The sequence below is a fragment of the Leopardus geoffroyi genome, chromosome B1, assembly GCF_018350155.1.
Source record: "Leopardus geoffroyi isolate Oge1 chromosome B1, O.geoffroyi_Oge1_pat1.0, whole genome shotgun sequence".
NCBI classification, from domain to species: Eukaryota; Metazoa; Chordata; class Mammalia; order Carnivora; family Felidae; genus Leopardus; species Leopardus geoffroyi.
In genome coordinates, this window is record NC_059327.1 from 33,292,721 (window position 1) to 33,310,350 (window position 17,630).

The following is a 17,630-nucleotide window of genomic DNA, read 5'->3' on the forward strand; positions in this document are numbered from 1 at the left end:
GGGGTCATTTGGAGCTACTGACATGTCAGCTTCAACACCACTAGACTTCAAGACTGAAAGCAAACAGGATTTATCTTCAGAATCTAAAACCCTCATTCAAAGTTTGCAGGCTCGGGTTGCCTGGGTGGCCCGGTCAGGTAAACGTCTGACTCCGGCTCAGGTCCTGATCTCCTGGTTCCCTGAGCCCCAGCCCTGAGCTGTGCTGACAGCTCAGAGCCTAGAGCCTGCTTTGGATCCTGTGTCTCCCTCTGTCTCTGCCACCCCCACCCCCTGGCACTCTGTCTCTCTCGCAAAAATAAGTAATACACATTAAATTTTTTTTCTTTTCATTCAAAGTTTTCAGGCTGTCCACCCAACTCCCCTTTGCTCAGGGGCTCCGTTTCTGTTTTCCTAACCCAACCCACAACCCTGGCAGAGAAGAAAGGGGTCTGGCAAAATTCTCCCAGAACTACGTCTTCCGTAACCGGCAACGGACTTGAACAAACTTCTTGGTAAGTTTATTTCAAGTCAGGATTTTGCAGGCCTGGTGTTGTGTGAATTCCCTGGGCGAGTTTCCAGCTCATAGATTTAGATTGTTAGGTGGCCACCTAGTGGTCGTTGTAGAAACTTCATCGATGCGTTGAGCCGTGAGGACTGCCAGGGCCCATGCATGTATTTGTGCCCCAGATCAGGAAGCGATCACTGGTCTTTTAGGATGTGACTTCCCAATTCTATCACGCCCCAAGAGTGCCTTTAAATTCCACAACCATTTGGAAGCACCCATGCTTTCTGAGAATGGCAACGTGGTCGTGTGGAGCTGGCCGGTATTTAGAATAGTGGATGCTGTCCTGGGAATGCTGATTTTTGGTTTAGTTTGTGTGGGCTCTCCATCACGGCATTCCTGGCAGAACTGACGTGAACGTATACGGGAGATTCCTTCGTACAGTAGTATTTAAATACTATTGCAACAAGTATGAATTCTGATTTACTTCTGAATGTTTTTTAAAGGCACTTGTCCGAACTTAAACTGCAGAATCTATCGCCCACCCTCTGCCCCCTGGGATGTACAGCTGCTGATATGTCTGCTCAGGTTTCGCTTCTTATTTTTTTTTTTTTTTCAACGTTTTATTTATTTTTGGGACAGAGAGAGACAGAGCATGAACGGGGGAGGGGCAGAGAGAGAGGGAGACACAGAATCGGAAACAGGCTCCAGGCTCTGAGCCATCAGCCCAGAGCCTGACGCGGGGCTCGAACTCACGGACCGCGAGATCGTGACCTGGCTGAAGTCGGACGCCCAACCGACTGCGCCACCCAGGCGCCCCTCGCTTCTTATTTTTGTATTTTATTTTTTTTTAATTTTTAATGTTTATTTATTTATTTATTTACTTTTGAGAGAGACAGAGCACGAGTGGGGCAAGTGGGGGAGGGGCAGAGAGAGAGGGAGACACAGAATCGGAAGCAGGCTCCAGGCTCCGAGCTGTCAGCACAGAGCCCGATGTGGGGATTGAACTCATGAACCGCAAGATCGTGACCCGAGCTGAAGTCGGACGCTTAACCGACTGAGCCACCCAGGCGCCCCTTAGTTTTGTACTCTGTATTGTTTTTCTATGGGTCGCGCTGGGTCTGCATCGCTCAGGGTTCCGTGATTTGCGCACAGGTTTTGCTCAAACTCAGCCGGCTGGTAAAGCCCTGGCCCTCGGCCATTATCTGTGGGTGGATTGGGGAACACAAAGTTCGCTTCCTTCTTGGATTTTCCTCTCTGTGGTGCTGTCTGGGAACTCACCTCCACCCAAGCCTTTCCCCAGTCGGCCATGGGTTTGCTGAGGGTTCCTCACACCTGCCATGCTGCTCTCATTCCCAGGTCCCCCCATCCCATTTCTGGCTGGTCGTCTCCTTGCCCTTCCCGGAACCACCAATTTCAGCCTAACACAGGGAATCTTCATCCTGTCTGCTTCTTAGGTATAGGCCCTATTGCCGACACATCATTTGAACTCATTTGAGTTCTCACTTCCCCACCCAAACCAGCCCACTGTCATTAAAAAAAGGAAATGTCAAATTAGATAAAAGGTCTGGGAAGGAGCAATGCGCACGATAGACCCTGAAGCTCAAGCTTTATTAGCTTCTGGATAAATCCACCTCTGTCCAGGGCAGAGGGTACAGGGACCCAGCTACCGAGAGTAACTCAGTACCCCAAAACACAACATCCCAGAGCTGTAACGAGCTCCATCTTACTTTAGGCAAGTTCCAGCATCAGGAAGGTTCTCTATCTGTGTATGGGGTGGGAAAGGAAGCAGTTCACAGGCTGAGGAGGAAGACAGAGTTCCTTAGCCCATAAGTCCTGCAGGTCTGTTCATTCACAACAGGAGTTCTGTCTGCAACTGTTGGTTCAAAGGAAAAGACTCAAACTGTCCAAGGTGATAAGAGCCATACATATTAGGGCTATGAAATCATACCTGGCTCCATAACCGGCGACAGGGACAGCACTCCTGCTGGTTCCCTCCAAGGGAACCATGAAATTGCTTCCTAATCTGCAGACAGTATTGGAAGAAGATCCCTAAGAAACACGGCACAGGGTGGCAGCATCTCAAAGAAGTGTAGGTCAAGTCTCTAGGGCCTCGGATAAGTAATAAAAACAAGCACGGAAAATACTCCCTATAGTAAAAAGGAAGCTTACCCGGCAGAGGGCCACTGGGGTTATTTGAAGAATGGGGGAGCAGACTAGGAGTCCGGAGTGATTATCTAGGCATGAAGCAGCAAAGCAGGAGGACTCAGATGATGCCAGGCATATTTATAATTTGAGAAAGAGAAGAAAAATTTGCAAAAAAAAAAAAAAAAAAAAAGAGAAATAAAGAAAGAAAAAGAAAGAAAGAAAGAAAGAAAGAAAGAAAGAAAGAAAGAAAGATCACTGGAAACTAGTAGTTGGCTGAATGTGGAACCCAAGGCAGAGATGATGGTGAGTCTTTTGGAAGAAATACGAGAGCAAGAAGAAACATAGTGAATCAAGAAGGCGAGATATATATATATTGTTCGGCAACATATGTATTGTTCAAGCAAGTACACGTATGTGACCGTCCCTTCGTTTTGGACATCAGAAGACTATTGTTTGCTGTAAGGAGTATATACGACACACAATTTCTTTTTTTCACAAGTTTGCCTAAAACATTTGTCTTTTAAAAATTTTTTCAGGTTCCTATTTAAATTCTAGTCTGTTAATATGTAGTGTAATATTGGTTTCAGGAATAGCATTCAGTGAATTACCACTAATGTACAACACCCAGCGTTCCTCACAACAAGTGCCCTCCTAAATGCCCATCATCCATCTAGCCCACCCACTTCCCATCCAGCAACCCTCAGTTTGTTCTATATCCTCAAGAGTCATAAAACAGTTAAATTAGCATCTTTCAGCGGGCAATCGTCAACACTCTTTCTCAAATGAGTGGTTTTAATCAGAAAAACAAACGCGTATGGAATTCTTGCTTAGGTGTGAAATGCTGAGTCCCCGCTGTCCTTTGCTGATCTCACTGTGTCCTCACATCAGCCAGTCAAGTAAAGCAAGAAGAATCTCACCAAGAACAACCAGCTCTCTTCCTTGCTTTATTTATTTATTGAATCATAAAATTCTCACTTAGCACTTGAAAACTTCACTTTAGTATACAAAGAAACAATTGATATAGCTTTAGCCGTTAACAAAAAGAAAATAATACAAGAGAAAGTGCTGAGAAACAGGGGCATAAGAAATACCTGACATCATTCCTTGGACAGCCCCACACACCAGAATCAGGGAAGGCTAGGGACGGAAGAGAAATTGCACAGTAATTGTGCAAATCTGTGCACTACAAAGATCTCACAAGCACTTAAGGGGAGCCGTGAGGATTTCTTCTCTGCTGGAGTTAATTTTCTGAAATTCTTATAACCCCTCTGATTTCTCTGTCGGGTTTAGAAGGAATTCTAAAAATTTAGGAATTTAAGATGAGATTCTAGGAATTTAACCAGAAGCATCTCATGTCCTCCTTTGCTGCCACAATTTTAAGATTGATTCTGTAGCGGAGAGGACTATTCTCCTGCCTCCTTCGCTGATAAGACATGAGCCAGACAGCCCTCTACCTTTTAATTATTTAGTGGAATCAGATGACTTCCTGCACTGAATTCCTTGGCATTTCTGCAGGAGAGAACTTCATTTAAACCAGAATTAGTGGCAATCGTGTCATATTCCAATTAAGGTTCAGTAGTTTTATGATTCCAAACAAATGAACTTTTATAAGAAGTGTTTTGCTTCTTAGACTCGGGGCTGTAATTTAATATCCTCAAGGTTAAGAGTCTTTTTTAAAGTAACCAGATTGACATTCTTTAGGAAAATCCTAGAGCAAGGAGACTATTTTGTATTAGTCTATTGTATTAGTTTTGTTATTGTATTATATTGTATTAGTCATTGGAAAAACGCCAAGAATCTTTTTGTAGCATATGTCTACACTACAGGCTATAAATTCTACAGGTAAAGATTACAGAAAGAAGTTGCTTCTCATCAACATTTTCTGTCTTGATAAGAACTTTTGAAAAACTACCAGAAATTTGTGTAGCAAGTATCGAGGGAGGGTTATGAAGATCTTTCATCCAGAGTCTTCAGCCTAGCCTTGCACAGCTATTTTGGATATCCAGTTTCAAGCTCTAAATAGAAACAGACAGGTAAAAAGAAGTTATTTTCTCTAAAGTCTATGGCACATTATATTTCAGTTACTCATTGTTATCTGCTAATTACAGTAACTTTCCGGGATTCTGTTGTACTAGGCTTGTTCACATTTTTTCCAGATCTCCTTAGCCATGGCTAATTAAGCAGTCATTATGAAGTGAACAAGCCTATCACAAAAGAGAGAAAATCATTTTGTTTTTCATTACAGGACGCCAAACAGTTTTCTTGCATTAAGGAGCATCTCTCTCCTTTCATCAGTATGAGACATGTCGATCATTAAGGAGTGGAAGGACCATTAGAAATGTCCTTCCTTCCCCTTTCCAACACAGAAAGTGTGTTGGGCAAGATTTCTTGTGAAGAATGTTTTTACGGGGGAGGCACCTGGGTGGCTCAGTCAGTTGAGTGCTGACTCTGGATTTGGCTCAGGTCATGACCCCAGGATTGGGATTGAGCCCCATGTAGGGCTCTGAACTGAGTGTGGAGCCAGTTTAAGGTTCTCCCTCCCTCCCCGCTCCCCTCTTTATGTCTCTCTGAAATGAAAAAAAAAGATGAAAAAAGAATGTTTTGTGGGGGAAACTTCTGATTAACCCAGTACATTGTAGAAACTCAATGGAAATCGATGAATGGATGCATGAAGGAATGAAAACAGAAACTCTGAAATGTAGCCACAGTGCTCATTTTGTCTCGTTTTGACAAAAATCACAACTTTTTGATAAATTTTCTAATATAGCCATTGCACTTAAAAAGTGAAATCATCCCTCAGATAGAGTCAGTTATTGACTTAGTAGGTGAAACTTTGGTAAAGCAAACATGAAATAACTGTTCCATTAGGAATGATACTTTCTCCGTAATTACCAGTGCTATTTGGTCCTTAAAATTCTTCATGAGAGGGGTGTTTGGGTGACTCAGTCGGGTGAGCATCCCCACTTTGGCTCGGGTCACGATCTCACGGTTTGTGAGTTCGAGCCCCACGTCGGGTTCTGTGCTGACGGCTCAGAGCCTGGAGCCTGCTTCGGATTCTGTGTCTCCCCTCTCTCTTTCTCCCCTCCCATGTTCACACTCCATCTCTCTCAAAAATAAATAAACATTTGAAAAAAATTCTTCATGAGAAACAATAAGTGTGTATACTCTGGGCAAGAAAAGTCTAAGAAAGAAGTTTTGTTTCTGTTATGTCTAAAATACCCAAGACTCTGAGACTGTTAAATCCTAGCTTGCTCCCATAGTCAGGTTTGAAACTCTCAGACTGAAACATACTCTGTTAAATTGTCTCTTAGAAATTTTAGCACACGGGAGAAAACAATTCCAACCATCTTATTCTTCTGGTAAGGACAGAGGGTGTCCCCTCTCCATCAATAGTGGGTGGGGGTACCATCTGTCACAGGAACCTACCTCTTTGGCACTTTGACTGGGATCTGCGATTCCTCTTGGGTCTTTATTTGCAGATTTCTGGAATACACAAATTGTGCTGTGTCAGGAACTGTACCAGATGTCACACGTAGACACACATACACACAAGCACATCACATGCAGACGGTCTCTTCTTGATCCGTGAACAATCTAAGAAAGTTTGTACATTGCTATGGGAGACGATGGGGAGATAGTCCTGATTAGTGAAGCCTTATCGGAAGCCATTTTTTTTTTCCTTGTAAACTTTGTGGTGGATCTCTCCAACCGTGTATTTGGTAAGAGATTTCCAAACATTTTTCAAGCGCTGGAGTTTCCATTGCAAAAACATCCCTGTTGAAACCCCAGTAAAAACAATTTGTCAAAATGGACGGTACTGGTTGAGTGGGGTATGGGGAGAAATGATCATTCAGCCCCATCCCAACTGGGTGGCATGCTCCGAGATCCTTTTGTGGGAGAGGAGGATTCTGGGGAACCATAGACCGAAAGCTATCTTAATCACACCCTTTTAGCTATTAATATAGACAGCATAATGAGACTTGTTCATTTGAAAAATAGTTGAAAATCGTGGTGCTTTCAGAGCTTTGTTATATTATTTGACTATTTCAAGGAACCAGCAAATAGTTAAGTGACACAGAAATTATTACTGAAATGGCCACAGACTAGCACAACCCAACAGAAAGTGGGTAAGCGACCATACCAGTGTGATGTAGTGCGGACTTGACAAACTGGTTGGAAGTCTCTCCAAGGACTCTGCAGTTCTTTGCTAGGAAAAAGAGATACTATTATCCTTGCAATTAAGTGTTGTGGCAAGTGTGACCCTTTTCTAAGCCTGCACAATAAATTTTCTAGCTATCTCTAGAAAACACCTAGTAAATGTACAAATATCAAAACACACGGGGAAATATTCTTCCCTAAGTTATTCTCTCATACTGAAGGAGTCTAAGAACTCACAAAACAAACTTACATTGGAGAAGAGTGGGAGTTAATTTATGTATTATAGTAAGAATTGACCAAGGCAGATCTTTTAGTATCCGAATGTAAAGTCAATTTCTGAATGTTTGAAATTCCATAACCGGCTATATTCTTGTTTGTATATGAAAACACAATAGGTTCTTGTGCACAGATTCATATCTTAAAATCTTAAAGAGGTTAGAGTGGGAGAGAGCCAAAGCATAAGAGACTCTTAAAAACTGAGAACAAACTGAGGGTTGATGGGGGGTGGGAGGGAGGGGGGGGGGTGAGGGGTATTGAGGAGGGCACCTTTTGGGATGAGCACTAGGTGTTGTATGGAAACCAATTTGACAATAAATTTCATATATTGAAAAAAAATCTTACTAAATTCACTTTTTTTTACTATAGGATTTATTTATTTATTTGTTTTGAGAGAGAGAGAGAGCGAGCGAGCGAGTGCACTAGTGGGGGAGGGGCAGAGACAGATGGAGAGAGAGAATCCCAAGCAGGCTCCATGCTGCCAGCACACAGCACAATATGGGGCTCTATCTCACAAACTGTGAGATCATGACCTAAGCTGAAATCAAGAGTCAGGTGCTTAACCAACTGAGCCACCCAGGCACCCCTAGTATAGGATTTTTTTATAGATGATAGTGTCTTCAGCAAATCAAAAGGGTTTACTTTTTTTCTAATTTTTTTTTCCTTATTGTAATGGCTATAGTCTCAAGTAAAATGTTCAATAGAAGTGGTGGGAGTGGACATCATTGCTTTATTCCTGTTGTTATAGAAAAGGTATTCAGGTTTTTAACCATAAATATATCAGCTATAGGTTTTTTGGTAGACACTTTCACCAGGTTCAGAAAGTTCCCTTATGTTCCTAATTTACTGAGTTTTATCAGGAACATAGATTACATCTTTTCCAAATGCTTTTCCCACATCTATTGAGATGGTCATATAATTTTACTTTTTGCCAAGTGATACCGTGGATTAGCTTGATTGGTTTGTTAATGTTAAATTTTCCTTACCCTCCTAGGATAACCCTCATTTGGTCACAATACCATATCCTTTTTGTGCATTGTGAAATTCAATTTGCTAAAATTTAGTACTTACGCACTTATATTTATTAGAAATATTGGCAAACAGTTTTCTGTGTTATAATGCTTTTCTCTAGAAGGATAACAGAAAAATACTGTCCTTGTTAAAAGAGTTGGGAAGTATCCATTCTCTCCCATTTTTTGGAAGAGTTTACATAGAATTGGTAATATTTCATCATTATATGTTTGGTAGAATTCCCCCATTATTCTTATTAATTATTATTATTATTATTATTTGTAGAAAGTTTTTTACTACAAATTCAATTTTTCTTGTTAAATACAGAGATATTTCGGTAATCTATTTCTTCACGAGTAAGCTTTGGTGATTTGAAACTTTCAAAAAGTTTACTATTGAATTACACTGTCAAATATATATATGTTAAAATAACAATTTTTCAAATTAATCTCCATGTTCAAAATACTGTCAATTTAATAAGGGACATTACTCTCCTGGGATATCACCTTTATGATTCCTGATAGTCATTTTGACTCTCGTACTTTTTTCTCTTCGTGTGACTGGAAGTTTATAAGATTTATTAATTTCTGGAAAGCAGCTTTTGCTTTTATTGTCTTCCTACAGTATTTTGTTTTGTTTTGTTTTTAGTTTCATTGGTGACCAATATTTATTGTTTTCCTGTCCTCTATTTGCATGGAGTTTTATTTGCTTTTCTTTTTTTAGTTTCCTAAAATGAAAGCTGATGTCATTGATCTGATACCTTTCTTCTTTTCTAGCATAAGTATTTAGTGCTATAAACTCTCCTTTACTGGTTTCACTACTTCCCACAAATTTGGGTAGGTTTTGTTTCATTTTCCTTTAAAGTATTTTCCATTTTCCCTATTGATTTTTTATTTGGCCCAGGTGTTCTTTAGAATTTATTATCTAATTTTCATTTGGAGATTTTTTCCGATAGTTTTCTGTTACTGATTTTTTAAAAAAAAATTTTTTTTAACGTTTTATTTATTTTTGAGACAGGGAGAGACAGAGCATGAACAGGGGAGGGTTGGAGAGAGGGATACACGGAATCTGAAACAGGCTCCAGGCTCTGAGCTGTCAACACAGAGCCCAACGTGGGGATCGAACTCACAGACCGTGAGATCGTGACCTGAGCCGAAGTCGGCCACCTAACCCACTGAGCCACCCAGGCGCCCCTGTTACTGATTTTTAATAAAGTTTTGTTTTGGTAACATTGTGTATGACTCCCATTCTTTTAAATTTACTGACTTGTTTTCTGTCCCAAAATATAGTTTACGTTTGTAAATTTTTCTGATAGTGCACAAATCAATATTTTATTTAACTCATAGATTCTGCTGTGAAATAGTGTCTTGCTTTGCTTATGTCCTGCCATCTTTTCCTTCCCCACATGTAGACCAAAGGCTTCATTGGTGTGGAATCACGTTAAACTGTTCTTTAGCACCTCCCATATCACTTAGCTTAGGGCTAGTTCTACTTCGAATACACGTGCAACTACTTTTTAAATCAGTCAGCTGTTGCAAGTGACATTGGCTTACGTGGAGGGGATGAATGTCGGGAAAGATGGGCTCAGTCCTTGTCTGCTGCTCATCACCAAAGTATCCTTTATTCTCCACTCCCAGTGTCTCTCTCGGTGGGCTGTCAAGAGGAAGTTGAATATTGACATAAGCTACGGGGTATGCCTGTGGTTAATATTTAATCATCTAGGAGATTTCTAAACGATTGATACTCAGGTTGCACCCCATAACAATTTAATCGGAGGGAGAAACTAAAATTAGTATTCTTGTAAAAAATCTCTATGATTCCAATGTGTAGCAAACTTTGGGAACCATCGGGATAAGCGTTTGGAGATGAGAACATAAATATGTAAAAGCTTGATTTACTGTTACTCTTACTTTGTCTTCAGTAAGAGGCTTAGACTTCTCCCCCAGGGAATATCGTCTACAGTGACAGAGCTTATATATCGTTAGTAGTGGTCCCATTTCACTAGACAGAAAATACATACCTCTGGATTTGCTTCAGCTTAATACATTTTTGGTAATGAATTAATAATGCGACAACCCCTACACCAATAATCACCAGGACAAGCACGACAACCAGGATGGATATATCTGCAACATTAAAAAAACATAAGCTTTAGCCAGGACATCAACCTTAGCACAATGGAGTATTAACTGAGCTATTACAATCCAGCTTTTCCCTTACTTAAAGGACCTTAATGTCCCCTTCCTCCATTTTTTTTAAATTTTTTCTTCAATGTTTATTTATTTTTGAGAGAGAGAGAGAGAGACAGAGCATGATCAAGGGAGGGAGAGCAGAGAGAGACCGAGAGACCCAGAATACCTCCAGGCTCTGCCCCTGTCAGCACAGATCCTGACGCGGGGCTCGAACTCACAAACCGTGAGATCATGACCCGAGCGAAAGTCGGATGCTTAACTGACTGAGCCACCCAGGCGCCCCATTTTTTTTAAATATAAAGTAAAAGACCAAAACATTATACAAATTATCATGTGTATTAACAACTGACACTCAACCTGAGAGTCCGTTATGTTTAAGAACAACAATCGGCAGGAAATGTGTTGACTGTTAGTTGTTAATTGATTATAAAAAGGTCTTGTTGTGTTACAGTTTCTTAGAAGATCCTATCCAAATATAACTAGAAGAAGATACATTAATTGAAACAGCAATTGTAGTATACTCAAATTTAGGTGTTTAAATATGCAAAATAGTAAAAAGACCATACAAATCCACACGGAAACACAACATATATGTCTTAGACTTGGGAAATAAGGAAAACAAGCTTTCTCATTGTCTAGGCTTTTGATATTATATTCTAGAATGCTCACTGGTAGCATTTAAGTTTTCTCCCCAGTCCACATGTTCCTGTTCTTCCTCACACTGGCACTGAAGTTCAGGGCCATCCACCTGGAAGAATAGTTAATCATATAATTTTATCAGGTTATATGTGTGTTTTGTACCTCGCTTAGCTTGGTGCTGTTTCTACATCACACACACACACACACGCACGCACACACACACACACATACGCACACACTTTTACTGATTAATTAACTAAACTGCATATCAAAATCAACATTGGAAACAAATAAATAAATGAAATTGCAAGAAGCAGCAACTTTTGAAGGTGGCCTTTGGAGAAGAGAATGATTCTAACAAATTTAAAACCAGATGAATTAGATGGCTTTACTTATCTTTCTAGAAGACATGAATGTTACTAAAAGAACAGCCCTGTTAGAGTTAGACATATCATAGCCACACAGCTGGCTCTAACTAGCCTTAGTAATAACGAGATAACATTAATACGAGAAAAAAGAGTGATGCAATGTTTTCTTCATCAAAGACCATTGTGATTGAGACCATATGATTAAGATATGCACTCTTTCTGTACTTATATTTCAGCTTTTCCTTCAACATAACATCATGTGACTTATTCTCCACCTGTAATATTGGGCATAAGAATAGTACTCGCTTTTGAGGCTGTTATGAAGTGTGTAGAATGTAATATATGTAAAGTACTTGGAAGGGTACCTGATACATATACAACTTATATATAAGCGTTACTGATTAATTGCACTAAGGAAAAATGTTACCCACAAATGCAAACTGCTAGGTACTGGTAGTATCAGGCAGTGTTGAGTAATTATATATATATATATATATATATATATGTATATATATATACATTTACATATATATGTATACGTATACGTATATGTACATATACGTATATACATATGTACATATGTACATATACGTATACGTATACATATATATAATTTTTGTTATTTGGTCAAAAGCTTTCAATTAATGTTGACATTGTTATAATTTTACTATAAGAGACATTATGATAGATCCTTTAGGTTTCAACTTCATATGTACATAAGTTACTAGGTTTGTAGATTACCAGTCCAATGATAAAATATATACTTGTAATATTGACAATATCTATAAGTAATACCTGGTTTGGATCTTTAGATCAATTTTATGGATGATACATGAAAACATGGATCCCAAATGTGTATTTTATTTAAAAATCAACACACACACACACACACGCACGCACACACACACACACGCTCAGGAATGAAGTTCTATGTAAGCAAATGACTGGCAAGACATTAATTTAAAAAGGAGCCAAATCTTACAGCATTTTCACTGCACAGAGACAAGCAATTGGTTGAATTGTAGACCTTTTCGAGTTTCACACATTCACCATTGCTGCACACCTGGAAATAAAGTTACCAGTATGAATTAATGACTTGCTCTTAGAATTTACATGATTTTTTTCTATTATAAAAAAAAAAAACACATGTAGAATCTTCTGTAGAAGAAATCCTCCATAAATGTTTGATGAGATATTTGAAATTAATGCAGCGTACAATCAAACACTGTTACATACAAACTCATCATTAAAATACCTGTATCCTTACTAATTCTTCAAATGTTAACCTATCAAAGATTCTACAGTTGTAAGTGCAACAATTTATGTTATTATTTCTATCAAGTTTTCTTTTTCTGTTTTTTTAAAGTGTATTTGTTCTTTTTATTTATTTTGAGAGAGAGAGGCAGAGAGAGAGGGAGAGAGAAAGAATCCCAAGCAGGCCGCATGCTCAGCGCGAACCTGGACCTGGGGCTTGATTCCACGACCGCAAGATCATGACCTGAGCCAAAAATCAAGAGTCAGATGTTGAACCGACTGAGCCACCCAGGCATCCCGCAAGTTTTCTTTTGATTCAGTAAGATCCACGCTTGCTATACCACTGTTGTCAACTGTGCATTTGGTTATTTTTGGGGCGCCTGGGTGGCGCAGTCGGTTAAGCATCCGACTTCAGCCAGGTCACGATCTCGCGGTCCGTGAGTTCGAGCCCCGCGTCGGGCTCTGGGCTGATGGCTCAGAGCCTGGAGCCTGTTTCCGATTCTGTGTCTCCTTCTCTCTCTGCCCCTCCCCCGTTCATGCTCTGTCTCTCTCTGTCCCAAAAATAAATAAACGTTGAAAAAAAAAATAAAAAACGTGTATCAGGAAATGTTTTTCCAACTCTATTGAGGCATAACTGGCAAATAAAAATTGCATATATTTCAAGTGCATATTTTAATGATTTTATATACAATGTATACATTGTGAAATGATTACCAAAAACAATGAACACATCCATCCCCTCAAATAGTTACTTTTTTGTGTGTGTTGAGAACACTTAAAATTTTACCCCCTTAGAAAATTTTAAGTATACATTACAGCATCATTAACTATAGCCACCTTCTACATTAAACCTTCAGATAATTCATATGCTTTGACCAACATCTCCCCATTTTCCCCACCTGGCAGCCATCATTCTCTCTGCTTTTGTGACTTTGACTTCTTTAGCTTCCACATGTAAGTGAAATCATACAGAATTTGTGTCTCTGTGTCAGGCTTTATCTTGCTTAGCATACATGAAAAGTCTTCCAAGTTTATCCAGGTGGCTGCAACTGACAGAATTTCCCTCTTTTTCAAAGCTAAATAATATTCCATTATATATATTCCATAATTATGTAGTATATATTATTGTGATATTTTATATGCATATCACATTTTCACTATCCATTTTCCTGTTAAAGGACATTTAAATGGTTTCCATATCTTGGCTACTGTAAATAATGGTGCAACGAAACTAGGAGTGCAGATATCTCTTCAAGATCCTGATTTCAGTTTCTTTGGTTATGTGCCCAAAGTGAGGGTGCTGGATCATAGTGTAGTTCTGTTTTTAATTTTTGGAAGAACCACTGTACTGTTTCTATAATGTCTGTTCCAGTCTACATTCCCGCCAATAGTGCACAAGGGTTTCCTTTTTTCCACAGCCTCACCAACATTTTTTATTTGTTGTCTTTTTGATAATAGCCATCCAAACAGGTGTGGGGTGACATCTCTTAGTGGCTTTGATTCACTTTTCCTTGAAGATTAATGATGTTGAACTCTTTTTCATTTCCTTGTTGGTCATTTGCATATCTTCTTTGGAAAAAATGTCCATTTAGGTCCTTTGCCTTTTTTTTTTAATTGGACTGTTGTGGTTTTTGCTCTTCAGCTGTATGAATTAGTTAAAACTTTTGTATATTAACTCTATCAGATATATGGTTTGGAGATCTTTTCTTCCAATCCATTGGTTGCCTTTTCATTTTCTTGATTGTGCCCTTTGCTGAAGAAATGTTTTACTTTGATAGAGCCCCCCTTATTTATTTTAGCTTTTTTGTCTGTGTCACATACAAAACAAAACAAAAAAAAATCGCAAAGACCAATGACAAGGAGATTTTCTCCTATGTTTTCTTCTAGGTGCTTTACTGTTTCATACCTTAAATGATCTTGAGTTCATTTTGGTTCACGGTGTAAGTTAAGAGTCCAGTTTCATTCTTTTGCATGTGTAGTATTCCCAGAACCATTTATTCAAAAGACTATCCTTTCCCCATTGTGTATTGTTGGTGCTTTGTCAATGATTAGTTGACCATATACGCATAAATTTATTTCTGGTATCTCTATTCAATTCCATTGGTCTATATGTGCATGTTTTAAATGTCTGTTCCATGCTGTTTTTATTACTGTATAGCTTTGTAATATTGTTTGATGTAAGGAAGTGTGATGCCTCCAGCTTTGTTCTTTTTTGCTCAAGATTGCTTTGGTGATTCAAGATCTTTTGTCGTTCCTACATATTTTTGGATCATCTTTAATAATTTTCAGTCTATGGACTTTTCACCTCTTGGTTAAATTTACTCCTAAGCATTTTTATTGTTTTTGATGCTATTATAAATGGGGTTGTTGTTGTTTTTTAATTTCTTTTACAGATAGGTTTTTTTTTCTTTAGTGTATAGAAATGCGACTAAGTTTTCTATGTTGTTCTTTATCATGCAACTTTACTGAATTCACTTATAAGTTCTAATAGTTGCTTGATGGAGCCTTCAGGGTTTTCTCTCTTTTTTAAGTTTATTTATTAATTTTGAGAGAGACAGAGACAGTGCAAGTGGGGGAAGGGCAGAGAGTTTAGAGAGAGAGGATCCCAAGCAGGCTCTGGACTGCCAGCATAGAGCCCAATGTGGGGCTTGAACTCATGAAGCTGAGACTGTGACCTGAGCCGAAACCAAGAGTTGGACACTTCACCGACTGAGCCACCCAGGTATCCCTGGGGTTTTCTATATATAAGATCATATCACCTGCAAACAGAAAATTTAACTTCTTCCTTTCTGAATTGAATGCCTGTTGTTTTTTTCTTGCCTAATTGCTTTGGCTGGTAATTCCAGTACTATGCTTACTAGAAGTGGGGAGAGTGGGTACACTTTTCTTGTTCCTGATCTTAAAGGAAAATCTTTCAACTTTTCACCATTGCATATGATATTAGTTGTGGGTTTGCCACATAGGGCCTTTATAATATTGGGGTGCATTCCTTCTGTACAGAATTTGTTGAGAGTTTTTATCATGAAAAGATTCTAAATTTTGCCAAATACTTTTTCTGCATCTATTCATATGGTCATATGATTTTTGTATTTCATTCTCTTAATGAGGTATATCATTGATTACTTTGTGTAAGTAGACTCATTCTTGCATCTCATGAATAAATCCCACTTGATTATGGTGTACAATCCTTTTAATGTGCTACTGAATTCAGTTTACTAATATTTTTGCTAGGATTTTTGCATCTGTGTTCATCAACCATATTAGCCCATAATTTTCTTTTCTTATAGTTTCCTCTTCTGGCTTTGATAGAGCATAATGCTGGCCACATAAAATGAATTTGGAAGTGTCTAAGTGTCTCCTCCTGTTTGATTTTTTGAGATGATGAGAAGGAATGGCATTAATTCTTTAAATATTTGATAGAATTCACATGTGAAACCATCTGATCCAGGATTTTTCTTTGTTAGGAGATTATTAATTATTGATTTGATCTCTCTTGGTTTATTCAGATGTTCTCTCTCTTCATCATTTAATTTTGGTACGTTGTATGTTTTTCAGAATTTATCCATTTCTTTTAAATATTCAACTTGTAGAATTATCCATAGTATTTTTTATGATACTTTCTATTTCTGTGATATCAGCTGTGAGGTCTCCTCTGTCATTTATAATTTCATTATTTGAATCCTCTTCCCTTTGTTTCTTGGTCAGCCTATTTAAAGGTTTGTCAATTTTGTTTATCTCTTAAAAAACAAAACAATTTTGGGGGCGCCTGAGTGGCTCAGTCAGTTGAGCGACCGACTTCGGCTCGGGTCATGATCTCACGGTTTGTGAGTTCAAGCCCCGCGTCGGGCTCTGTGCTGACAGCTCAGACCCTGGAGTCTGCTTCTGATTCTATGTCTCCCTCTCTCTCTGCCTCTCCCCCACTCATGCTGTCTCTCTCTGTCTCAGAAATAAATAAACATTAAAAAAAAACAATTTTGTTGGTATTTTTGGATGACTTTTCTTATCTGGAGTGAATAAGAAATTATTTGATATTTTCTTTAACGTGGTGCCTCATATACTCTACCATTGAAAGTCCTTGAACTTTCTAGCATGTGGTTGGTACACATACCTAAAATTTCACAAATACACATTCCTCACCATTCTGATATTTAGTTATTATAATGGGAAACTGTAGTAGTTAAGAAAATGGATTTGCAATATAGGGCTCCATTAAATTATTAAAATTCTAGTTCCCTTTTTTACATTATGAATTTTGTTTTTCAATTCATTTCTCTATCACATGATATGAACGACACTGTAATGTTTGGGGGTGGTGGTATGGGAGGAAAGGAGGTGTATTACAGAAAGAAGCCATACTATTTCAAAATAACTGATTTTTTTGAAAGTATTATGTTTTCCATATATTCCTGTGTTTATAAACCTTGATGAGTTGGCTATTATTTTTAGTGTCCATTCTCAACTTTTCATCTTGGAATAATACACCCTTTCTAATCTGGCCTTATTCTAGCTGCTCAATTTCATTTTCTGATATTTCACCCAAAGCTCCTGTCACACCAAAATTTCCCAGTTATCTGACTATGCCATACACACTGTATCTTTGCCTATTATGTTAGTATTTCTTTCTAAAAAGTCTCTTCTCGGGGCACCTGGGTGGCTCAGTTGGTTAAGCATCTGACTTGGGCTCAGGTCATGATCTCAACGTTCATGAGTTCCAGCCCTGCGTCAGATTCTGGAGTTCTGAGCCTGGAGCCTGCTTCGGATTCTGTGTCTCCCTCTCTTTCTGCTCTTCCCCTGCTTTCTCTCTCTCTCTCTCTGTCTCAAAAATAGATAAACATTAAAACAATTTTTTAAAGTCTTTTCTCATTTTGTCTGCATTGAAAAATATTCATTACCTCAAAGCTGAAACATCACTCATTTAATGGCATCATAAGATGCCTGTTGTGTTTTACGAGTAAAGTCCATCATCTCTTCCTTTGGGCTTGAATGTATATTGGTCACAACACTATGAAAGCACTGGTGTTTGATTTTAATATTTAATGCAGTCTATGAAGTTCTCAAGTACACTCATCTTTACATCATTTGTGTACAGCATGGTCACTGGCA

The 17,630-nt window shown here is 38.7% G+C and overlaps 1 protein-coding gene across 2 annotated transcripts in view; it reads right to left on the minus strand.

Annotated features, from left to right (window-relative positions):
* Positions 1-3,567: 3,567 nt before the first annotated feature.
* The window catches only part of ADAM7 (ADAM metallopeptidase domain 7), a 70,179-nt gene continuing 56,116 nt past the window's right edge, over positions 3,568-17,630 (minus strand). The window contains exons 17-23 of one of the 2 annotated variants that reach the window (XM_045456835.1): positions 12,256-12,336; positions 10,936-11,014; positions 10,095-10,200; positions 9,628-9,727; positions 6,771-6,836; positions 6,056-6,112; positions 3,568-4,644 (exon numbers count right to left, since the gene is read on the minus strand). In XM_045456835.1, coding sequence (XP_045312791.1) covers positions 4,600-4,644; positions 6,056-6,112; positions 6,771-6,836; positions 9,628-9,727; positions 10,095-10,200; positions 10,936-11,014; positions 12,256-12,336 — 534 coding nt within the window. In that variant the 3' untranslated portion in view covers positions 3,568-4,599. The remainder of the gene's footprint in view (positions 4,645-6,055; positions 6,113-6,770; positions 6,837-9,627; positions 9,728-10,094; positions 10,201-10,935; positions 11,015-12,255; positions 12,337-17,630) is intronic. The other variant, XM_045456846.1, reaches the window with a different exon arrangement.